At 40.1% G+C, this 25,939-nt stretch overlaps 1 protein-coding gene across 1 annotated transcript in view; it reads left to right on the top strand.

Annotated features, from left to right (window-relative positions):
• Positions 1 to 25,939, top strand: part of CNTN4 (contactin 4) — a 428,771-nt gene that overhangs the window by 294,274 nt on the left and 108,558 nt on the right. Inside the window, exons 7-10 of the mRNA XM_044451804.1 lie at positions 1,042 to 1,144; positions 4,019 to 4,203; positions 20,225 to 20,361; positions 22,003 to 22,132. Coding sequence (XP_044307739.1) covers positions 1,042 to 1,144; positions 4,019 to 4,203; positions 20,225 to 20,361; positions 22,003 to 22,132 — 555 coding nt within the window. The remainder of the gene's footprint in view (positions 1 to 1,041; positions 1,145 to 4,018; positions 4,204 to 20,224; positions 20,362 to 22,002; positions 22,133 to 25,939) is intronic.

Genomic DNA, 25,939 nt, shown 5'->3' with positions numbered 1-25,939 from the left:
ACTGGATTGCCTGGGATAATCGATTTATGTTTTTACTTGATTGTTTTATGGTATTGGTTTTCTTTTACTCCTGTTGTAAACTTTTAGAAGAGTCTCTGGCTAAACAAACAGCATATAAAACCTTAAATATATAAATAAATGTCCACTCTGGGCAATAAGCTGGCCACTGACAGAGGCATGGTCAGATGCTACCTGTAATAGTAAATCAGAAACCAAGCTGCAGGTATCCAACTGGCCACTGCACTGTATACCTGAAGTGGTAGCACTGAATCTAATTAACACACATTTTGAATCTAATGCACATGCAATGATTACCTTCTTATAACTGCAGGTTTTCCAAATGTCTTCTCTAACCCTCTACTCTTACTATAGCTGGATAAAGATTATAGTAATAAAAGGATTAAGATATAAAACCATGCTTGTGTGTTTGACTGTGAATACTCTCCAGGAAATCATATTAAACATGTATAGAAGCTTCTTGGTTTGCAAGAAATGTGTTAATTTATCATAAACATTATAGCACTTTCTGCATTCCAATTTTCAAATACAGCTTATTTTTTTAAAACCAGTATTCTGGGTGATTTACTTAGGCAGTGAAAGTTAAGGAAACTACTCCACCAGTATAGCACCTCAAAGAATATTCTGCCTTAATGTTAATAGGAGCTTTGATTAGCCCATAGTGCTTTATCAACAGTTTTTGCAACAGTTGTTTGTTCTACACTACTTTCTCCAAAAGGCATTGATTATACTTTATTAGCACTTTCCTTTTCACAAGAACAATGTACAAAAATGAAAACCAAGGAGCCAGGATGAGATGTAATCTTAGGCAGATGGCTGAGAGCAGCAAAACAACGTTTCTTCTGGCAGTAAATGGGACAGGGAGCCCATGGTGTGCGGCTGCTGGAGACGGGGTCCTGTTTGAAATGAACAGATTAATTGGGCACATAATGATGTATAAAACAGCCCTGGGTTAACTCAGGAATACTTGAGGATATGTAATGCAAAATTCAAGCCAATTTAGCATCTATTATATGTTCACAGGAGTGATGGGTGAATACGAGCCAAAAATTGAAGTGCAGTTCCCAGAAATGGTTCCATCTGCAAAAGGAACAACTGTGAGACTGGAGTGTTTTGCATTGGGAAAGTAAGTTTTTGCCTTTCACTCATTCACCTGTACTGATACAGTTTGCGGCGTTAGTGCATAATCTGCCAAAATGCGGCCACTTTGTTTTGTACAATCGCCATTATTTCCACAACCACCTGTTGGCTCCCAGTGCACGGTCAGACCTCTTTTAAATGAACGGTTGCATTTGGTGGATTGTTAATATCTCAGTGCTATTTGAAAGTACAAATGTTGCTTCAAACACACAGTCAGTTTGCTTATTTCTGTCTGCTTAGTAAGGAAAGTTACTGATGCCATTTGATGCATAGGCATGGTTTGCATCAGGAAAAGCCACATAGCTCATGACTAAACATATTCACTGATAGCATCCAAGTTGATTGCATGAAACAATTTTCATGGACTTAATGAATTACTTTTGAAAATGTCAACTCAGTCTGCTTCCGCAGCAGTGAAAAGGGAAAATTATATATTAGGACTTAGTAGAAAAGGAATTTAATATAAAGGAAGTTTCATAATGTCATTATATAAATCTGTGGCATAGATTTGGAGTATGGTGGACAGCTCTGGTATAGTAATTGAAAACATGTGCTTCCAGGTTTGTTTGTTTTTGGGTTTTTTGGCACACTGGGGTGGGGAGAGAATTTATTTAAATAACAGGAAAATTGAAAGAACAGAGAAAAAAGAAAGAAAAAATAAGAATACAAATAAAAGTTACCAAAAACCCCACCATGGGTTCTTGAACAAATGTTACCTAAAATATCAAATATTTAAGGAAAATTGCTGTAAGTCAACAATAACTATCCTTGCTACACAATCACTATTTTTGCACTGAATTAAATTTCATCATAGAGTCTTCTAATCTTATACAATTTCCTAAAAACTTCTAATCCATTTTTACCTATTTTTTCTGTTGTTATTTTCTCCGTTAAAAGATGATATGTATAATGCAATTTCCAACTATCCTTTTCTTTGACTGGTTATCTTTCTATATAGTTAGTCTTACCATAGCTACGTAATCAACTAACTTATTATCCCAGTCTTCAGTAATTAACTTTCTTCTGCTTTCCATTTTAAAGCAAATCAAACTCTAGTCACAGTTATCATGTACATAAGTAGCTCCATTCATTTTAAGTCAACTTTCTATAACAACAAACCAGAGGTCTACCTGGTCCATTATGGCTAGTCCAGCAACTAGAGGATTCTCTCCCCGGTATTTTTTTCACAGCAGCTGCTATATTGGCCCAGATAGACCTCAGGTTTGCTACAGGAAGCTTCTTCCTGTATTCTTCATAAATTTTTAAGCTGATTGTAGGCACAAAATTGGTGCAAAATAGAGCTGCCAGGTTGCTGACGGGGACGGGGCGTTATGCTCACATGACTCCAGTCCTCCGTCAGCTTCACTGGCTTCCCATTGAAGCCCGGGCCCAATTCAAGGTGTTGATTATGACCTACAAAGCCCTAAACGGCTTGGGTCCTGGCTACCTGAACGAGCGCTTACGTCCGTATATGCCCGACCGCCCTTTGAGATCTGCGGGAGAGTCCCTTCTCCGGGAACCCTCCATGAAAGAAATTAGGAGAGTAAGTACCCGGAGGAGGGCTTTCTCTGCGGTGGCGCCCAACCTATGGAATTCACTCCCCAAAGAGGTCCGCCTGGCACCGTCGTTACTGGTTTTTCGGCGCCAGGTAAAGACCTTTTTATTTAAACATCATTTCAATTGTTAAAACATATGATCTGGCCTGGGCAACTTCTTCTTCCTTCTCTTTCTCATCCTATATTTTTATTTTACACTGATAATTTTAATTTTGTATTTGTAAATCAATGTATTTTTTGTATTTTTATATTTAATGGTAATTTATTATGTACTATTGTATTTCCATGTATTTTATCATGTTGTAAGCCGCCCCGAGGTTTCGGCAAGGGGCGGCATAGAAATGTTATAATAATAATAATAATAAAAAAAAATTACACACTGCTCAGATTCAACAATTAATTATTTGAATGTTTAAGAACTAGTGTATAGTTAATGGATGAGTATGTGATGGTGACAACTTATACAGGTATTTGTTTTTAAAGGAAAAGCAAAAGCAAATTTGAAGCAGCATTTTCAAGATTCTTTAACATGATTTCCCAGCCACTAGATTGTCAAAGCATGGAAGGTGCATGCTCACACCCTATCCTTATTTTTCCATTACAATCAACTACCTTCAGTTTGGGTGCATTTAAACTGCCAGCTGATGGCTATGTTTCATGTGCTCTAGCTTTTACTTTAGGTCAGTGAAGCTGAGTAAGAAATTATTGCTGGAAGAAATGCTAAATAGCTATCTTTATTCTAAAGAAAAGTCGTTCTGTTTGAATGAGGGAAAAGTTTTGCCCAAGAGTATGGGAGGTTTGTGGCTAAAGGATGATTAAATTGACTGAAGGGAAATGATGAGGGAAGGTAGGGAAGTATTGCAAAATTGAGTGTATAGTTAGCAGGTACACATTATTCTGAACAAATGTTTATTCCTCAAGACTATCACTACTATTGTGTTCACCAATCTAGTGTTGCACTACAACTCTTATCATTCCTAGCCAATAAGAAATGTTATAATCCAACACATCTGGAGGTACAAGTTGGAGAAAGCAGTCTTAGAACATACAGGCTTCTTTGAAAGAGCTTGTGTTGTTGTTCAGTCGCAAAGTCGTGCCTGAGTCTTCATGACCCCATGACTTAAGCAGTAAAGGTGTAGGTTACTAGGCAGTAACTTGAAGGTGTAAGTTCTGAGTATGAAAGCAGTTTTGCTTTAAAATTCTCTCTGGGTGTGTGTACCTTTCTCCACCTATATAGCCTTCCAATTAAAATAATGCAACTTTTACCATCAGATTTCTTTTTCCTTTTGTTTTTTGATAAACAGCCCAGTTCCTACAATCAGCTGGAGAAGAGCAGATGGAAAACAAATTCCCAAAAAAGCTCGGAGGCACAAATCAAGCAGCATTCTTGAAATCCCAAACTTTCAACAGGAAGATGCTGGCCTATATGAATGTGTGGCTGAAAATGTGCGAGGGAAGAATGTGGCCAGAGGCCAGCTGACGTTTTATGGTACCCAGTTTATTTACTCACCCGTTTTTCATTATAGCCGAGGCCAAAATGTGGTAAATGCTTTGTTGCAACGTCAGTGTTGATTTTTCTCTTCAAATTTTGTATTGCAAATAGGACTGTTCAGTAAGTGTAATTTTATATAAAATAAAAACCTCTGAGACAGGCATATTGATTGAGGCTGTGAAGTTGGAAGAAATGAAAATGTTTGTTTTAAGAAGGAGATTGGTTTGGTTAGATGTAAAGAGCAGTTGTAGAACAATTTTATCTGTTTTTCTTCTGCATCTGACAGAAGGCTGCATACTCTTCTGATTAATCTCAGCTTTTTCTCCTCTTTTTTAATTTGGGAGCAGTTTGTTATCATTATTAGAGTGCTCACTTCTGGCTAGGTTTTAATCTGAATGACATTTGTAGGAACCTCCACCTAGAATGAATTCAGGAAAGCTAAGTTTGACCTTTTACTAGGGCAAGCATTCTGTAAAATAAGGGGCTGCTTTCCCTGTCTGCCTGACTGCCACTTTGAGCTAAGCCAAATGGAGAACACTTTTCATAAACCACTTCTGCCTTCTCAGATACCATGCAAGCAGAAGTAAAAACGTGCAAGGTTCATATCTTAAAGTGGCAAGAAAGGATCTTTCTGCACATAACACTGCAGTGGCCACTTTGTTGTTGTAAACTGCCCACAGAGCTTCAAGCAGCTTAGAAATAAAATAAATGATAATTTAGAGAAGGCATCAGTATGAACAGATTGGTTCTCTGCCTATCCTGACAAAAAATAAAAGATTCATGTTCCCACTAAGAAGGAGTAAGACTCTCCCTAAGGTAACCTGGTCCCAACTTATTAAGATCTTTATTTGTTAACAACAACTGAAACTTGGCCCAGTAGCTCTTTAGTAGCAAGTACAGTTCTAGCAAATTTGCAGCTTGGTGTGAGAAAAGCCCCAGCTGAGAACTTTCCACTGCATTGTGCAGCAGCTGCAACTTCCAGACCAAGCTGAAGTGTAGCCCCACATGCAGTGCAGACAGTAATTTGAGTCTTGAGGTTACCAGTGCCTGTATTTTAAATGTGTTTGCCTGAATATACCATTTTAATCCCTGCATGTGAGAATTTAGGCCTTTTCCCACTATTACCTTCCCCGTATATTAAGAGGAAGTACATGGACTGGAAAGTGTAAGAAGCTAATGGAAGCCAGTAAGTGCATGTCTGCTGCAGTTCCACAAGTGACTGGATTAGTAGGCAGGACTGTCTCTGTCTGGGACAAGTCTGAGGTCATGACACACCTCCCCAAGGCCACCAAATGTCAGATAGGCAGATAAGAGAGGCCAGGCTGGGCTGGGTATATGTCTTGGGGAAGTCAGGTGGTTGCCTCGGTCTTGTGAACAAGCTTGCCTGGTGTTGGCATTAAAGAAGAGTCCAGCGCTTGATTATATCAGGTACTGTAAAGAGAAATGTGAATAGTGATGGTGAGTAGAGGCAGTGAGAGACCAAGTGTGCAGGGAACTTAGCAGCTGATCAAGGCTTTGAACATGGGCCTACCTGCTCCTAGCCTAGCGTTGTATCTACTAATATATACAGGTGGTCACCAATGACTAGCAGTAGTTCTTCTAACCACCAGGACTTAAACTCCTATATGTTTGGCTACCAGAATGAACTTTTTACTTGTGTTCATGCCTGAGTTAATCACACATCCATATTCCAGGGTCTTCAACCATTTTTGATCTATGGGCACATTTGGGAATTTAAGAAAATGCTGTGGGCACCACCAGAAACTGGCACCTGTGAAAGCCTGGTTGTTGAGGATGATGATGATACTTATCATGCTATACCTCCCAGCAGCCAAAGTTCTCTGGGTAGTTTACAACAGCAGATAAAATGCAATCAGAAATACAAAATAGCAATAAAAGCATCATAAAAACACAATGCAAAGCTTAAAAGCCAAATTTAACACGCTTACAAAATTAAATCACAAGACGCATTAAGCAGTAGACATAATGTCCCAATATAATATAAAACTAATTAAATGTCTCATCATAGAAGATAGTCTTAACCTGGTGCTAAAAACACACTGGTGCCAGGGAAGATTCAGTGGAGAGCTTGTCATGGAACAGAGGCCTACAACTGAGAAGGCCCTGCTTCTTGTTGCCTCCGGTCAAGACTCCCTTGGAGGTGGCAGTCAGAGGCAGGCCCCAAATCTTGATTGTGGTGTCCAGATAGATTGTACTTGTGAGTGGCATTCCAGCAGGTATTAGAAGACTTACACAGCTTGGGGCCATAAGTGAAGACCAACTTTTTGAATTGGGATCAAAAACATATGGCAGCCAATAAAGAACTGGAAGTATGTGTTCAGCCTTTCTGGTCCGAGTTATTAATTTTGCACATGCTGCAGTGTCTGAACAGTTTTTGAGGGCAGCTCCACATAGAGTGCATTGCAGGGATCCAATTTTGAGACATAATAGCTGCCATAAGGCCTGGTTAGGCTAAAGTAAGATAAAGGGAGGGATTTAGAATGAAGCTAGACGCTGGAAGGGGAAAACAGCAGGGCAAGGGGTAGAGGGGAAAGATGCAGGGGTGGAAAGAAGCAATGAGATGAAAAGGTGAGGAGAGAACTAAACAAAGCTAGAAGCTGGGGGAGAGGGGATTAAGATCAAGGAGTACAGGAAGAGCAAGGTAAAGGAGCCACGGAGAGATAACTCATGAGCCTACAGACTGGTATTGGAGAGAAACTCAAGTGAGGCCAGTGAAGCTGAATAACAAATTATTGCTGGAAGAAATGCTAAATAGCTATCTTTATACTAAAGAAAAGTCCTTCTGTTTGAATGAGGGAAAGGTTTTGTCAAAGAGTATGGGAGGGTTGTGGTTAAAGGATTATTAAATTGACTGAAGGGAGACGATGGGGGGACGTAGGGAACTATTGCAAAATTGAGTATATAGTTAGCAGGTACACATTATTCTGAACAAATGTTTATTTCTCAAGACTATTGCTGCCTCACAGAACATGTGTTCTCCAGTCCAGTGTTAACTACAACTCTTATCATTCCTAGCCCATAAGGAGTTATAATCCAACACAACTGGAGGGAGGAGGGAGAGGAGGACCTTGTGGGCTCCAGCAGAGGCCCTTGCAGGTGTCATGGTGCCCATGCACACTGTCCTGGGGTCCTTGCTCTCTTGATATTTCAGCTATTTTGGAAATCCATGCACTCCAATGGCCATGTCTGCCTAAGAAAATTGTGTTCCTAAAACACATACCAGCTTCAAGATTTTATGGATGTCTGACAGCTCCAAGACTAGGAGAGCTGTGTGTGAAACTGCATAACCTTGAAGAACTGCCTGTTAGATACTTCATACTTCTAATACCTACTCTTGAAATAAAGCCTGGTTAATTACAAGAAACCCACAAAAGTGTTAGGTGTGTGACATCAACTTTGGGGAAGCCTGAGTAGCCTTGGGACATAGGAGTAAGGGTGAGGAAGAGCAGGTTTCCACCCAGCCACTCTTCTAACAAAGCTGCTGTTTGGTTCCCCTCTTCACTTTCGTACTCCAGGTGCAAACCTATGCATGTTTAGTGAGGAGTATGTCTCATTGTACTCAGTAAGCCTCACTTCCTGTTAAGTGTGCGTTGGAAGCCCAGGTATTCAGTAGGAGCTACTCCTCATCAAGTCGGCGTGATGGGAATTTCAGCTGTTATATTGCTGTTCTGGATGCTACTTGGCCATAAAGTAGTTGCTCTACAGTCACCCATTTTGACATAACTTCTTTAAAATAAGCTGACAGTATTAGAAATTTGCATCGTATTCAGTAATGTGCTCTCCCTGTTAAATGGGCATACGCTTGTCAGCTTAGGCATCCATATTTATTATTCTTTGGATACCTTTGCTTAGTAATTTCTTTTGTTCTTATTCTCGGCTTTATTTCAGCAGCTAATTTTTGTTGTTTTTGTTGTCACCATTTATTCTATTTACTCCTTCCTTGAGTTAGATGTATTGATTTGAATGCTACTTTAGGGCAATGGTCTCTTTTACTGCTTTCTCCTAATATTTTGATAAGGTTGTTACAATTGTTACCTCTGTTCCTTTTTCTGAGTTCTTTCTCTCTGCCTGTATCTTTCCCCACCTCTGCCTACTTTCACAAGTTTTGGCAATGGATATCTTAGCTGTTCTTTCTCCTATTAAGCCTGCCAAATAAATGCTTGCTAAAGGGGCAAATAGATTTTCAGTGTTGTCTCAGCTAGGAATACACACACACACACACACACACACACACACAAGTGAACTTTGCCTAGAGACAGTATCCTGTGAATACATTTTTCAGCATGATAAATGCATAATTTGGCATGTGCTGTCCACAATGAGTTTACATTGGCTGCCCCTTAAATTTGAAATGTTCATTTGTTTTGCAATCATAAGCCATGTAAATGGGCTCTGAGATTCATCAAAATAGCCGTTCCAAGCTTGTCATTGTAAAATGGACAGGTTTGCACCACAGGCTGAGACTTTGGGACTTTCAAGCCATACACTGTGGCTTCTTTTTGGGAGCATCTCACAGATGCTTGCTTTTCCCTCATACTTTTCACTGTGCCCTTCTGCAAAAGATTCGACCTCCCAAGGTCATTGGCATTGCAGCTATGTCACCAGCTTCCCCCATTGGTCTGTCACTGCCACATCAGTCCCATTGGTCCCCTTGGTGGCCAAGGCATATGGTTTCTTTCCCAGGTATTCTTCCCATCATCCGTTTCCCCAAAACCTCTCTGTTGCTGCCTCCACTCCACCCAGGAGAAACAGGTACCGAACTTTTCTCTCAGCTCACTCCGATTCTCCTACTTTCACAATGTGTGTTTTGCTGAGGCAGCGACTGCAGCCAGAGTCCACAGGCACCACCTGATTCCTTCCTTTCAGTCCATCAACTCTGCTTCCTGTCCTTACTCCCATGGGAGGGAGCATCACCCGACCCTGAACAGCCCCCATCCTCACCAGGAGAGCAGAGATTATAGCTTCCTGTTTTCCCGTTTGTGCTCCCAGCTTCCTGCCGCTGCTTCTCCATCAGAGGTGTCCCCATGAACCCACTACCTGTTCTCTCGTCCTCCTTTTGCAGTCTCTCCGTTCTCCCAAGTTTTCAGCTGAGCAATGTTCTATGAAACACATCTTCACTATTAAAAGATGCAATCTTGCTGGATCTACCAGATATCCCAGTTTACATTCTGAGGCCACTGGTGTGGGGGCAGGCGGGGTGAGTGAAGGAATGGGCTACCACTGGGAAAATGCTGTTTGGGATGTTGCAGTTACAGGGACTGTGCACAGCCTAATGTATGGGGAGGTTAAAACAGAACTGACCTCTACACTGCAGGAAGGCAGAGGCAAGTGGCAAGATCTGTGACCCAGTTCGCACATGTGGTTTGAATATGCTGTAGAGCATGTTTGACCAGCATTTGCCTAATTACCTGCTAGAGTGTGGCTTGTCATGTCATCCAAACCCAGACAAGGTGAGGGGGGAAATACCCTCAAATTACCCAGCCCATAGCCAATATCTCATATGAGTAACAAAAACAGTAGCATCTTAAAAAAAAACAAAACAAAACCATGGGGAATATATTTCAGGTGGAGTGAAGAAGATCCTTTCTAATGCTGACATTGTTTTTTCAAGTTGCTTTCTACTGGGTCAAAAGTTCAAATCCAAAGAAAAGAATACTCCCAAGTATTTGATATGGAAAATCAAACTTGGCACTGACTTGCAGTCTTTCTCTGTGAAATATTCTATCATAATGCATCCCTGGAGATTAAAATCTGACTCTAACACTGTTACTCTTTCAAACTAAGTTATCTGTGTCTGTGAACAGTGAAGAAAGAAAAGGAAGATGAAATTCAAATTTGCTGCTTCCTGTAGATAAACCAAACCATCTCCTTTTTGCCAACCATATTATTCCGCAGTTGGTGAAGTTGTTAAAAGATATGGATATGGATATCTATTGCTATTGTGCTGACGCTCATTTTCTTATATGCTTTAGAAAAAAACCTCTGTTGTAACATCAGTGCATCAAAAAACTTCACGTTCTGTGCAGTTAAACCAGTTAATTCAGAGGTGACAACTTAGCCTCTTTTTTCCCACCTCAGTTGTACCATGAGAAAGCTTAGCCAACTCAGAAAAGGATGCTGACAGAAACAGCTAGGGACTGCTCTAAAATTCCTGTTCATGCCTGCTTCCCTGAATGTTATTAAAGGGCTCAGATGGGAGGAGACTGAAATTTAGCAGCTCTACTTCGTATGATTCCCTTGCCAATATATTAACTAGGTATGGTGAACCTGGAAGAATCTCTTAAAAGGCAGAGGGGACTCTGATATATTAGAACTCTGAGACCAATTCCATCAGTTCTTAATAGCCTATGTTTAGAATCTTGGACAAAAGTGCCATTCCAGTTTTCAATAAATGGCAGGGCTTTATTCAGGGGAAGGGGAGATTTGTGATAACTAGCAATGTGTGTTTTTTGTACTTCTGAATAACCCCACTACTTGATTGCTCAAGGCAATTTACAGTAAAATCATTTTGAATATAAAATACAGCATTTACAAACAAAACAAAAGGGTTAAAATGCCTGCACTGCAATAAAACAGGAATGTTCTAAAACCAAATAGAAGTATTAATCATGAAATTCTGGGCAGAACTGCAGTTCTTTCACCAGCTCTCTCAAGACCAATAACAAGGAAGCTAGCCTAATCCCCTTGGGAAGGGCCCTGCCTCAGGTTGGTAGCAGCCTCAGCTCTCAGGGAGTTGTGGCGCATAACATGGCCTCAGATGATGAACACAAGTTCTGAGTTCTCAGTATAGCTCTCTTGAGGCTGGTTTGGTGAATTCCTTCAGGGAATTAGAGACCTCCACTTCATGGCAGTGGAAAAAACAATGGGAAGAGCCAAAAAAAAAAAAAAAGGACTACAAGCACACTTTTTAGCCTCTTTTCCCTTTCTGGGAAAGGGTATTGCTAGTTTGACCTTGACCAAAACAAGGTCAGACTGGTCAAAACAGATGAGAATATGAGAATAGGCCTGATGGACCAAGCAAAACACAGATCTAATCTGCCATCCTCTGCAGTATTCAACTAGAAGCCTGCACAAAATTCAAAAGCAGGACATTAGCTCTTTCAGAATTTTGTTCTCCAGTAAATGACATTCAAGGCAAATTGATTCTCAATATGGAAGTTCCATATATTTATCCATGGTGGAAGTTCTACCCTGGTTTAAAACCCTAAGCCTATCCTCTATTAATTTGTCCAATCTTTTTTCAGAGTTAATGATCTAATTGAATGGTCATCACCACTTCTTGTCACAGCAAGTTTAATAAATGCATTATGAGTTGTTTGAAGAAATACTGGTTGTTGATTTTGGTTGTCTTTCATCTCCTGCCAGTTGCATTGGATGTTCTAAGATTTAGAATTTTTAGAGAGGGAGGAAGGTTCTCCAACACTGTAATAAATTTGGTTAGCCTTTTCTACACCTTTTCCAGCAATATCTACAGTATTGATTTTGAAATGTTCATATTGTACATATGGCCTCAAAATAGATTTTTATGTATTATGATGCTGACAGTTTTATTTCAGTCTGCTTCATAGCATAAAATTCACCCTGCCTTGCACTTGGTCATTCTTTCCATAAGATCTCTTCCGGGTTAGTTATCACCACTCCAGGCTCTTTCATTGTATATCAGAGGTATTAAACCTGTTTTAGCCTAAGTGTCATGGTCCATGTTTCTCTTTTCAAATAATACCAGTCTCAGCAGCATTTCTTTGCTTAATGATCTGTATTGTTAAGTATGAGTCTCTGAGCATACACGAAGTGGAGTGTTGGACCATCCATTTCCTAAAGCTTGCCTTATGGGCCCTTCTGTATTATGCCCAGGAGGCACACTGCGAAAACAGGCACACTTCCACCCCTCCCATTATGCCTCCAATTGGGCTTCCTTCTGGTGATGGTGGCAAGCCATAGGGCCCACCTCATCAAGGGATGGGTGTCTCCGTTGAAGGAACTTCCCATGTCAATGTCCCCTCCCTCAGGCTGGGACTCCCCAACATCACCAGGGCTGATTGATCTGCCTGCCTGCCTGCCCCTGGGCTAATCTCTCCCACTGCTACATTCTGTTGGGTTGCAGGACTTGAACCGCAGCTGGAGACTGCACCCTTTCAAAAGCCATCTCATCCTAAAAATCATAAGCTGACTCTTCAGTACAACCATCATGAAGATTCTCAAGCATGTCAAACCTGAGATTTGACAGGATGCACACACACCACACCGAGAACCAAATTCAGCTTCAGAGAAACTCCTGTTGTCCTGAATAGCGGGAACGTTATCAACCATTATCAAAACTAAAGTGAAATCTACTGTAAGTTTATAGGTAATTGGGAATTTCAACTATATTTCACAGGATCTAGGCTGACACTCTAACTGCTACTCTATATTGTGTTAAGTTCTGGTTGTATTTCAACTCCCCTTCTCATTCTAATTGATTTTAGTCTTGTCATCCATGGTGATTTTGTCACAGAGTATTTTTCTCTAAAGTTTTTTAGATCTCTAAAGTTAAGGTTATTACGAAACTTGATTTTCTGAAACAGTAGGAATCTATTTGTGTCTTATGTTCAGTTTTACTGCGGCTAGCCAAAGTATTCACCCACCCCTGACAACCACTAACAATGCCAATTAAATCAATTTCATTTCTAGGTTGCAACATAACAAAATGTAGAAAATCAAAGGGGGTAAATGCTTATGCAAGGCTCTGTGTACCATTCTTCATTTTTATTGTTGAATAGCTGGACTGAAAAAGAAAGTTCTTCCAATTAGGTAAAATTTTGTATTTTCATCTATATAAGAGTTTTTGAAGAACTTAAGCGAAGTAGAGCTCTATTTTTAGACTGCCCAAATGTAGAACTTAGACAATGGTTTGCAATAAAGCAATGGTTTGTAAATTGTTTAGAATTACAATGAAACCCTTTATGGTGTGCAAGGGAACTGTCAGGATCAATTCTAAAAAGGTGAACCTAATCTTACAAAACAGTAGCAGAGTAAAGTGGTATTTTGAATGACTGTTCATCCAAAGGGGAAAAGGAAACTGAATACAGTTCTGACCACAGTTTGCAAGAATCAGTGTAGTTCATTCCTCACTCCTGTGGTGTGAACATGTGCATAATGAGAGTATACAACGTTATGAAGTGTGACTGATATAGTGAAATTACCTAGTCTGTGTGCATAGATGCATATAAATTGGCAAAATTTGAAGCAATCAAAGATCTAGAATAGGATGGTTTTCATATGCCTAAATTGGTTGCAGACCTATTTCTACTGAGGCAGATATATTCTTTGGAAATCATAACCATGGGCCCAATTAAAATGTTTCTTGAAAACAATATTTGGACCACAAACCAACTGAAGATATTTCAGTTAGGTAAGAATTAAATTTTTAGATTATTAATCAAAGTATATTGAGTCAATTGTGCTTAAATTTGCATATAAATAGAACCAGGATTTAGGAAAATATAAAAATATATTTAATCCCCCCTCATGGCAATATACATTTCCCCACACTGTCATATTCATTGTTAGTATAAAAGGTATTGTTCCCTATTTTTATCTCCACTAACTAATGTGTAGAAGTATATTGCCTCCATATGTGAAAGTCCTTTTGTTTACTGTAGTTGTGAAGATATGAGGCACCTTAGTTGAACCAGTGTCCAGCATGCAAATACCCCTTGCCAGAAGAAATTGGCAGCTCAGCAAACAACAAATGGAAAAATGAAAAGACATGAACAGACTCATTCTTCCCCTTCCTGTGGCAGGAAGCACAGGAAAGATGGGCCAATAACACATTGCAGAGCTTCACTGTAAGTGTGCGCAAGACAAATTCAAGTTGAGGCCAGGGTGAGCCAGAGGGAATTCCAGTCCCCCTTCCCCAGGAGGGCTAGAAGAACTAAAGAAAAATCTTCAGGGAATTACAGATAATGCCTTCCTTTTCTAACACCTCCCTCCCGAAGCTGAAGCCTGAATTTTTGGGCTTTGTTCAGATAACTCTGTTGTGGGTCAGCCAGCAAGACAGCCTGCTATAGGTTAATTAACCCTTGGTATGTGCCATCCACCATTATTTATCTGCATTATGAAAATGCAGCCCCTACCCAGGGTTTGCCATGGTTTGTCGTGTCATCCAAAATCAGGCAGCGACATATGCCTGTTCTTTCTTAGGGTTATGCAGGGGTTGATTAGTCTTCAGATAGCACCTGCCTTGGTCAGATGGCACAAGCCACATAAGCCATGACTGGGGCTTACATATTCATAACCATGTTATGCTTTTTTTGTTGAAAAAAAAAAGATGCCGGAACTCGCCTCTTGGGGTCAGTCACTCTACACACTCATAAACATAATGGTCGCCACCAGCAGTAAGCACTGAGCGTGGGACCACACGACTGATCCCAAGCTGAGCAGCGTGCCGAGCCGAACAGCGCCCTCCCAAGCAGCACCGACACACACGCAGCCCGCAGGCACTATTTTAATGCTTTTTGCTACCGACCTGCTACGCCCGACAGGGCGATTCACAATCACATGGAAAAATTCATCAAAAAAAGGTTCCGGAACGCTGTTCTAGTGCGTTCTATGACAAAAAAAAGCCCTGTCCATAACAGTGGATGGGACATACTGTAGTTTCACACACAGTAGGGGCACACTCTTCTATTGGTAATTCTGTGTTTGTCCATGGCAGCTCCTGTCTTATTTTCTTTCCTGTCCAGGGGGAAAGACAGAATAGTACACAGTATCTTTTTTACCAGTAACATTAGAAACTGCCCATTTAGAAGCACGCTGGGGAATTGTTCAGGTTTTTAAACTGATTTTATTGTTTTTAAATTGTTTAATAAGTTTATTCTGAACAAATAAAATATAGCTTCCTGTTCCCAACTGTGGCTATGAAAATGCAGCTCTGCACCACACATTGAATGTAAGAACACTCATCCAGTTAAAATGAAAAAGAAAGAACATGCATATAATCCTTTCCTACAAACAGGCAGTCATCAGTCTGACCTAAATTAACTATTGGGTTTTGTTTTGCCCTTCAAAGCTGCCAGCACCCTCTGGCTTCTCCAGCTGCCCTGCAGTTCACAACAAACATAGCATTGCCAACTTCCCAAGGTTCCACAGTCTCTTAGAGAAGAGGCATCACTAGCCCTTCTGGCTTGGCCAGTCAAGATGTGGAGCCAGGAAGAGAGAGGGGCCATACCCAAAGTTGTCTTTAAGCAGAAGCATCGCTGTGGTGCATTGGAATGTCCAGCTGGGCCAATATGTGCATGGAGCCAGAAAGAGGAAGTCTTTGCTGGCAGAGAACAATTAATCAGCCTGATTTTAATTGAGGCATAAACTTTTAATCAATTAATCAAGTTGATCAACTAATTCAACTTAAAGCCCAGATTAATGCATGTTCATTATTTTCATTTGAAATTACAGGAAGATTCAATGAATCCTGCAGAATGTAGGACACACTTCCAGGAACCAGGAGGTTGCAGTGCAACCCAGCTGTGTGCAAGTTGATCTCCCAGATTTGTGAAGCACAAATCTTCAGAATGTATGCAAATCTTCTGTTGTATCATTTTCTGCTTGCCTTGGTAGTTATTATCTCATCCTAGAAGAAACCAGGTGGAGAACACAGCTGCCTACTATTGCATTGCCCTTGCAAGCGACTAGTTCTACCCTCTGTAGCACTCAGCATTTACTTGCAAGGCTGATGCAACATATTGCCCATCTCCAGTCCGCACAAAATTCTTTAGGGAGAGAGAAGATTGGGTATAATTAACTAAATGTTAATTTTAAGCAGTTGATGAAGTAGGTTTTTCCCTCAATTTACTTGTTTCTTTGTTTGTTTATGTACTGCTCAAAACCAAAGCTCTCTGGGCAGTTTACAATAGCACGTTAAAAATATAACCTAAAATTCAGCATATTAAAGATAAAAAGTACAGTACAAAACTTAAAACCAAATTTTAAACAGATTAAAAATAGAATAACTAGAGAAAACATTTTTAACAACTTTTTTTTAAAAAATAGCAGACCCCAGTAGACTAATTGAATGCCCTGTAGCAGAGAACAGTCTTTACCTCACACCAAAAAGATAGCGTAGTTGACACTAGGCAAGCCTCATTGAGGAGTTTGTTTCATAGCTGGGGACCACCACTGAAAAGGCCCTTCTTCCTGTTACCACCATCTGAAGCTTCCTCAGAGGTAGCAGTTGGTGGTGGGCCCCAGAACTCGATCATAGTGTCCAGGCAGAAGGTTAGGAGAGGTATTAGTCAGGAATCATGGTCCCAAGCTGTGTAGGGCTTTATAAGTTAAAACCAACACTTTGAATTGGACTTGGAAACATGTAGAGAGCCAGTGCAAATGTGAAATAATTGGTGTTATGTGATCAGACCATCTGATCCATTTTATTCATCTTGCTGCCACATTTTGCACAATCTGCAGCTTCTGAATCATCTTCAAGGGCAGCCCCACAAAGAGTGCACTGCAGTCCATGTTAGCATATAGGGGGAAATGTGGTATCTACCTGCCATTGTTTCTTAGAAGAGGGACCTGCAAAAGGTAGCAGTGTATCCTCATCCCTCCCAGGAATGCTCCTGCTCTGGCAATCCCGTTGTTCAGCCAGTTATGCCATATTCCAGGTTCTGTAAGGGGCTGAAGCAGATGAATGTTCTCTTCCCCTTCTGTTGCTGGGCGCACCCCCATTCCTGTTTTTCTTTCCCAGCGGACATTCAGTATTTTGTGCCTCCTGGAATCCACTGAGCATTAAGGGGCCAGGTTTCTACCTTATATTTATTCTATATTATAGTATATTACATACATTTGGTACATTTGAATAGCTTGGGATTCATCCATGGATGTTGACATTTGCCTCCTGCTTTTTGCTGAGTGCTTTGACTCCAGTCCTGTTGGAATTCCACCATCTGAGTTCTGCGTTAAAAGAAAAGAGGATAAGTGGCAAAATCAGTTTGAAATGGTGAAAAACAAGGGTATATAAAGTAGTACACTTTCCTTTTAAACTAATTGAAATTCCAAGGTACTTTGCAAGTGACTTGCTGCAGGGAATGATGAGAAAACAACGTTAAATTTAAGGTGCTTTATTCATTTGGGAGAAACAGTTGCAAAATACCATAAGTGGTCTAAATATTTGCAATGGAATTTAGTTATCTTTATTATTGTTTAACAAGACACAAGCATTTGCAATAAATGTATATAAAATGTGTCATTTCAGCTGGAATGAATGAGAGTGAAAGAGAATCCTGCTCTGACTTTGTGTGTGTGAGTGTAAGACAGTTGTTTTGTTTTGTTTTTCCCTCTCTGATTAAAAGGTGAGCCAATGTACATGCATGAGTGAAGAGCATATGTGAGAAATTTTACTGAGGATCAAAATGTCTATTGTTTTACTGGAGTTCATATCCATGGACATCAGTTTAGTGCCAAAATAGACAAGCATGCCGAGTGTTGCACACTTAGCTGGAGAATAGCCTTGGACTCAGGAATGCATGTTTTGACAAGCACCTTCAGGCAGAGCTTTGAATCCATAGAGTCCATTTCTTTAGTGGAGATTTTGTTTCCTTTCTCAAGATTCTTCTTTTCATAATGCTGACAAGAAGTATAAACTGTATGTGATGCTAATTAATTGTTTTCCATTGTAATTTGTTACTCTTATACACATATGTGTACACATAAATGTTCTTTATTTCTCATGATGTTTGTCATTCCAGTATTCCTGAAGCCCTTACACAGGTATTAACATTTCCTTGGGCATAAGACCCACTGAATTCAGTGGGACTTACTTACTTTTAAGTTGACATGTATAGGATTGCACTGTTGGTGCATTTTCTCAACCCATTTCAGCTTCTAAACAAGAGTTCCTCAGCTTTTCTCTCTCATTTGTTTTCATCATTTGTTGTACAAGAACCTGCACAGCACACATGGAATTAGATGTTTAACTGCCGTTAACACGAACTCCAGATATGATTGCTTCTCCTAAACAGAGCTATTCAAATGTGTCCTTCCTGTCTGAGCCTTGTTGGGTTTATCAGCAAGAAATGCTGATGGAAGAGATGGATTTAAAAGTAGCAGCATCATGTTGGTATTCAGCCTGACACTTCTTGTTTATCAAGCTTTTTCTGCTTAATTCTATCCTTGCAAACCTTCCTCTGATCTCATCTAAGCCCCTGGGGGATTTTTAAAGTGGTTGTCCTTTGTTGAAGAAACCTGAAATTGTTTTATCTGATTATAAAGAAGCAGAGAAAAGTAAAATATCCAGGTTCCTGGAGACCTCTGCTGGTATAATATGCACATATTCTTTAAATGTTTGGACAATTGTGTTTGTTACTTTTTGTCATTATCCATTATACTCAAAGCTCTTACATGGTTTCCCATCCAAGAGGCTATTTAGCTGTCTAGTGGTTTCTTCAGTGTGGCAGTCTGAGCTATCCCCAGACAGTTCACTGGGGCTTGTATTCATTACTTGCAAACAAGGTAATGCTCATGTCTTTAAACTCAAGATATTTCCTATTGGTGGTTACAACAAGTTGTCTTGGAGGACATTTCCAAGGCCCATTGATTTCTCTGAGCAAGTCAAGCAAGTTAGATCTCTCATTGCAAGTAACTGGACTTCTAAGTCATAAACACTGTCTAGATTCTGTCCATATATTTTCAGCTTAAACTATTAGAAATGGTGGTTTGCTGTTTGCTATGCCCTTGGAGTCTGATTTTTCTATAGGGCATGAAATGGGATTACAAAATATCTTACTTCTTGCAGTTTAACAGTTGATTTCTCTTAATGCATGAGCGACATAAGGAAAACAAGGTGTTGCGTTTTCTAACTGCCACATGAAGGACATGCAGTGCAGTCTTACTCATGTCCATTCAGAAATAAAGAACATTCACTTCAATGAGACTTACTTCCCAAAAAGTATATAAAGGATCACCACCTTACTTTTGCTCATTGCTTTGGTTCCATGACTGCTATGTTTCAGCCTTTTTGTCTCCAGTCAATAAGGTTAACAGAATGGTTCACTGTGAAAATCCAGTTTAACTGTTCTGTTTATATAGGCCTGACTTTCTTACAGCATCAAATTGGCTTTAACTAATATTTTCTACACAGGGAATTCTTTGAATTATGCTTTAGCTGACTCCAAAATTTTATATAGATTATAATTCTGCTCACCTGGTGGCATTGTTATTTAGGACTTGACAGCACATAAAGCCAGAAAAGTGCTTGATAATGTAGCAAATCATGTAGTCTTTAAAGGGAACTGCACTTTTTATCTTATGGTTTCTACTGGCTGAGACTTAAATGCAATTGCAAACAATTGCAAACCTGTGTGATAGCTTATGGAAGGGAGGGAGCTTATTTCCCTTAGATAATAAAGGCATGTTAATATAATAGATATTTTTCATAATATATAAATATAATTATTAATAATATTCATATCTATTAATATATGGACTAGATTTTTTGTTTTCTGCTTTGTACTGACATGTCATGAGGTAAAGGAAACAGTGATCATTTATACCTACAGAATCATGTTAGTTTACCAGAGTAACTGTCGCAGCTTCTTCAAAGTAACTGATAGATTGTAGTTTAATGAGGGTCTCAAAATTCTCTTTCCTGGAGATTCCCTGGACACCTCAGCTTCAAAGTTCCCTGGGAAGAGGAAATGGCTAGTGAAGCACTTGCATATTCCAGATGTGCCCAGCTGTGCACATTTCAGCAAAAGGGTGTGCTCAGTGGTTGCACTGTGACCAGCATCATGCTGAACTTTCTTGCTATCCAAAAATAAGCCATCTCAAAAGAAAATACCTTCATTATTATTAGTCTTATTTGTGATGTCAGAAGAGTAGATCAGATCTTCTTTCAAGAAAACACAATGATCCGATATTAGCAGTAATTCCTAAAAATGTGGGCACTGGAAGGAAGGAAGCTGAAAGCTAATGGCAAGCAGAAAATAAACTTTTGCTGAGAAGAATGTTACTGTCGTCACTGCAGCTCCTCCCAACTGGATTCAGAAAATAAGTGATGCACACGTGGCGATGGAGGAAAGCATCTACTGGGAGTGTAAGGCAAATGGGCGACCAAAGCCTTCGTACAGCTGGTTGAAGGATGGTGAACTGCTGCTCCCTCAGGTATGAGCAATTTTCCAATTTGGTGTCCTTGGTGTATTGAGTTTGGGGACTAACTTGAAAGGATTTGTACTGAAGTAGTGACCTTTTCATGTCCGCATAGTTTGCTGCTGTTGAAAAAGAGTGTGATGAAGTCATGTGGCCTTAAAATTCCATCTGTCCCATTGCAGACTTCCTTCCCTGCTGAGTGAATGTCACAGAATCACCTTGAGCTTTCCTTGTAGTTAAAACAATGACACTTCAAGCCATACTTTTCAAAGGCAGAAATTACCCTCAGGCACCTAATTCCCAACCAACGTTCAATGAAAGTTAGGCATTTAAGTGCCATTTTCTGGCTTTGACAAGCATTTCTCTGAATCAAGTGGAATGTAGAAGCTGTGGGACTCATTTCCAGAGGACATTCGCTACAAGAAGAAAAGTATATTAAATGGCTGCATATTTTTCACTTTCTATAGCTCTGCAGGAAAAGAAGGTATAACTGACAAAAGACACAAGTGTGAACTGTGCAAAGACTGAATGGGAATACAGTTAATCCAACTATAAAACTCTTTCCTTCTATTCCATTTCTCAGCTTCTTATTTTGTAATTGAACATCACTGGATGCAAAGTAGCCCTCTGGTCTGTAACAGTAACCCTGCGCCACTTCTTCAGGCATCTGCTAAGATCAACAGGAGAGCTGACCTCCTATTAGTAGTGGCAGAATGAACTGCCTGAAAATTAATGATCTAGGGAAGGGGCGGGGGCGGGGGAATATCTCATCAGTACCCCTTCTACTCTGTGTCTTATCAGGGGTAATTGTCCCAATTATGTAGGAAAGAACTACAGAAGTTAGTCTCTATTATCAGGTATTTGACAAGAAAGAATATTGTTGCAAAAATTAAATTGCTATCCCATAGCCAAAGAGTAACCCACTCGCTTTTTAAATATTCTCCTGGTTGCACGTTTGGTTGTTAAAATATAGTCAAACTCCTGTTGAGCAGGGAAACACATAGCTGTACTTTTGAGAACTGATAGCATGAGCTCCATATCCTTAGGCTGACAAATGATGGTAGGGTCTTTTGTTCCACATACTAATTTCACTTGCTTCATGCTGGTCACTAGCAGATGGTCTTGAACTTAAATCACATTAGACTAAAGTCAGGCTCCTTACATAATTAACATTTACATCTTTAGGGTGTTTTATTCCATTGGGTGAACCACATACAATTGCTTTGCACCACTGAATGCGATTACTTTCCCCATTAACCTTCAAGGGAGCTGAAAGCTAATAGTTCTGCTCTTCCAAATGTTCTGCAGAACTTGCCTGGCTGTGTTAGGCCATAATGCACTACAGGGCATTTGCAGTTTTAGATACAAGTTTATCTACTTGAAGGGGTTATTAATCTAAATGGTTCAGATGTTCAATCAATGAGAATTCAAGAGAGAGCAAGAGCACTTCTATTGGTTTTTCCATTTAGTATTTAATATGATATAAATTTTGTTGACAAATAGATTGCATCCTGTAAATTGTTTATAAATTTGGTTTTTCCAGCTTCACTTTGATCCCTTCCTTCCTCGTTAAATAATGATATGGCCGCTGCTATGTGTAAATTCTAGAGCCAGGCTTCTTTTATTTATTTGTAATATTCTTTTGCCATTTTGCAGGAAAGAATTCAAATAGAACATGGAGCTCTCACCATAACCAGTGTGAACCTGTCAGACACCGGCATGTACCAGTGCGTGGCAGAAAACAGGCATGGGGTCATCTATGTCAGCGCAGAATTGAGCGTAATCGGTGGGCTCCTTTTAACTTCTGCAAATCCCTATTAGCCTAAATTGTTTTGCTGTCTTTGATGAAGTCCACAAGTAATTGGTATTTGTTGATATCAAATGTGTGTGTGTATATGTCTTGCATGTCTTGGCAAGATGCCAGCTCAGAGCAATTGCAATAATCATTTGCATACATGGAAAAAGTCATAAATATTTTGTATTTGCATTCATATATAGATTCTGGCTCCAGCTGTTCAAGCAATATTCTTTTTGTGTTTTGACAGATGCTTTAGTGCAAAACAGTATTGTGCAGTATAAGAGATGGCTGATAGGACCCAGTGTTTTGTATCTTCCCCGCCTTCCAGGAACCCTTCCTGCATTTCCCCATCCTCTGAAATCTGAGTATATTTCAGAGGATTCTGTGGCAATGTTTTAGGACAAGATGAGCAGGCTGCAGGCTCATAAGACCTACTGCTAATTTTATTTTGACTTGAACCCTGAGGTCCATCAGTCACATGCGGGTGCAGTTGTAGCTGTAGAGGGTGGAAGGTGGATGCTGAGCACAAAGATATCTCTCTGCACATTTTCAGCCCAGTTTTTTTTTCCCCCTCCCATGAAGACTGAACCCAGTCAAACGTTCTCTTGGTCTCCCCCCTCCCCATCAAGCATTTGTCATGTCAACAGCATGATTCTGTCTGTCATGGCTGTTGCTATTATTAAACAATTGGAGATCAGGAGCGCCTGCGGAGCTACTGCACATCACCTATAGATTAATCTGCTTTCTGTACCTGTCTAGGCTGCATGCTCATTTCTTGCTGAGTCTCTCCTATGCCCAGACCTATGTGGTAATGTGCCTGCTTGATCCTGCAACATGTCTGTTATCTAGCTTCTCCTGGTGCATTTCTACTGTTGGCTGCATGATAGGAACGCAGGAGCACTGCTGGATCCACTCAAGATCCATCTCGTCCAGCATTCTGTTCATACAGTAGCCAACTTGCAGCCTTTGGGAAACCCACTAGCAGGACCTGTGCAGTAGAACCTTCTACTCATGTTCAGTGGGAACTGGTGTACACAGACATACTGCCTCTGATATTGGATGTAGTTTATAGCTAGTAGCCTTTGATAACCTTATCGTCTATGAATTCGTCAGCCTTCAAGGATGCTTGGCTGCCATTGCTAAATCAGTTTGGATGGATCAGATGGTTTTGGTCAATGGCAGTTTCACATGTGTTCATTCATACTTCTGTTCCAGTTTCCTCATTGATCTGCACTTTAAAACATGCAAGAATATGTGTGCACATTTTCTTTTCATTATTTTAAAAATACACATTTGTACTTATTTAATGGGCAGGCAGAGGGATCCTGCTACCCTGTGGGCAGCTGGTTTGACGCCATGTGTACAGAGTGCTGGACTAGATGGATCTTTGGTCTGATCCAGAATGCGTTTTCTTATGTTCTTATGGCGAAATAGGCATTTTATATGTATTTTGCTACAGTTTTAAAGCCAAAAGCTGCATTGCAAAATCTGAAAGTGTGAAATAACAAGGATAATTCCATTGCAATGAAAACATTAATTCAGGAGATAGAAATCAGGACAGTTCACTACCAGATGTGGACCAGATGAAATTTCCAGGAATCCCTGTTAAGAACCTCCAGAGTTCCCTGAACACAATTTGAAAACCAGTAAGATCAAATTAGCACCTGTCATTTAAGGGTATTAATTCCAGTATAAACAGCAGTGGGTATTAATAATATATAGTAGAAAAAAGAGCTTTCTGTGTTACTGACTTTCCTGGCTTTGTAGATTTGTGCCCAATGAACATCCATATGTAACCTGCTTTATCGAGATGGGCATTTAGACATCACTGGGATCTTCATTAACCATGTTTGCACAGTGGAAATCTGCACTTAATGCTTACACAGTATATCTCACTAAAGTGCTTTTATTGTGGGGATATTATTATTACCATGTTGCATTTTTAACCTACCTTTTTTCCTCTGTGAGAAACCGAAGGCAGATTCCATAGTTCCATTTTATCACAGCAACTCTTAGGTAGGTTAGGCTGAGAGTGATTAAGTGGCTCAAAGTCACCAGTGGGCTATCACGTTTATTTAATTGTTTGAAGAGTGAGATCTTGGGCCACAGATTGTTGTCTTAGAAGTAGGGTTGCTGTTACACATGCCCCAGCAATCATGCAATTTTTCTGTTCCCTCTCTCCACCTTTTGTAATAATTTGTGACATATTTATTGAAGAATTAGAAGTGGCTGGGTGCAGTCCAGTGTGGGAACTTTGATTGAATGGTTTAAAAAATAAGGGGTGAAAAGCAGCAAGGTTACAATATTATCTACCCTATTTTGACGGTGGGGGAGAATGAACATAATATGCCCCACAGCAGGGCTAGCCATAGCCTCTTACCAGGCATTGTTACTTTGTTGGGCCAAGGGAGGAGGTGGTAGATGGTTAATAACAGGTGACACCCTAAATGGCCAATCACTTCTCTTTATCTACTAGCCCTCTTTCTAAGCCACATTTGCATGCATAATGGGAGCTGAAAGAAGCCATGTGTATTTCAGCAGACAGTGAAAAAGCAACTCATAGTTCCTGGAGCAATGGAAGTCTTCGCTTCTGTCACTTTTGCAGTCTACTGCACCTGTGCACCTCTAGGCTTCCCTCCTGGCTGATCTGTATATTGGTGAATAAACGAATACTAAAAGTACTTGAAGTCTCCAGGAGTCTCTCCTCACCAGCAAAGTCTGCCCAGACCCCAAGTTCGTCATCAGAGGGCCTTCTGTAGGAGCCACCTATAAATGATATAAGGAAGGTGGCTACTAGGGGAAGGGCCTTTTCAGCTGTGACTCTCAGTTTTGGAACCAGCTTTCCAGAGAGGTGCTGGCCAGTGTTCTACACCTTTCGGTGCCAAGTTGAAACCTTTTTATGTTCTAAGTATTTTAATTGTTGAAATTTTATATTTTGTGTGGCACTGTGGATTATTTGTTTGTTTGATTGATTGTTGTAACTGGTTTCGTATTCTGTTTGTTACTGTTATTGGTTATATATTTTGTTTTTATTGATCATGATTGTAAATTGGTTTTGGTTTTATCCTATTGTGATCTTGGGTTTTGTTTTATATTTTAAATGTTGTAACCCGTCCAGAATGCAGACTGGCTATAGGCTCAATATAGAAATGTTTTTTAAAAAATCAATAAAGTAACCCTGTAATTCCGCCTTGAAAGCATGGAAAAAGAAAGGAGCACGGCATAACCCGGATCACCTAGTACATCCTTGAATTATGGTTTTCCAAACATTCTGACAAATGTAGGTGTGGGACGCATTTGCTGAACCTCTAAATGTGAGCCGTAATGCACTCTACAGAATTTACCCCCACAAGAAGCAGTGTTGGCCACATGTTTCAGTGCACTAAAAGCAACACAGACATGGATGCATTCAGGGGGATAAATTTAGAATATACCCACTAGAATGGGTGAAGTGATTTTTATTTTATGTCTATCTTATGTGTTACACACATCAAAGGATGGGTGAGTAGTTCCCATCAACTTCAGCTGGCATAGCCAATGGTAGAGGAGCTTAGAGTTGTAGGCCAAAACATGTGGGGGCCATGAGTTGCTTGCCCCTGCATTAGAAAAATACTTTCATTTGAATTTCCCTAGGTTTGATCTCTCTGGGACCTCCCTAGCTAAGCCACCCTCCCACAATGGTACAGAGGATGTAAACCAACACCCATAAAATTCTCCCATATTTTGAGGAAGCAGATGGTATAAAAATAATCTCTAGTTCTCAGGAGGCAAATTTTGGGAGAATATTGCTAAAAG

The sequence above is a fragment of the Varanus komodoensis genome, unplaced genomic scaffold, assembly GCF_004798865.1.
Source record: "Varanus komodoensis strain SLA01 unplaced genomic scaffold, ASM479886v1 scaffold6_4, whole genome shotgun sequence".
NCBI classification, from domain to species: Eukaryota; Metazoa; Chordata; class Lepidosauria; order Squamata; family Varanidae; genus Varanus; species Varanus komodoensis.
Note: the sequence above shows the minus strand (reverse complement) of the source record. Positions and strands in the feature narration are given on the sequence as shown.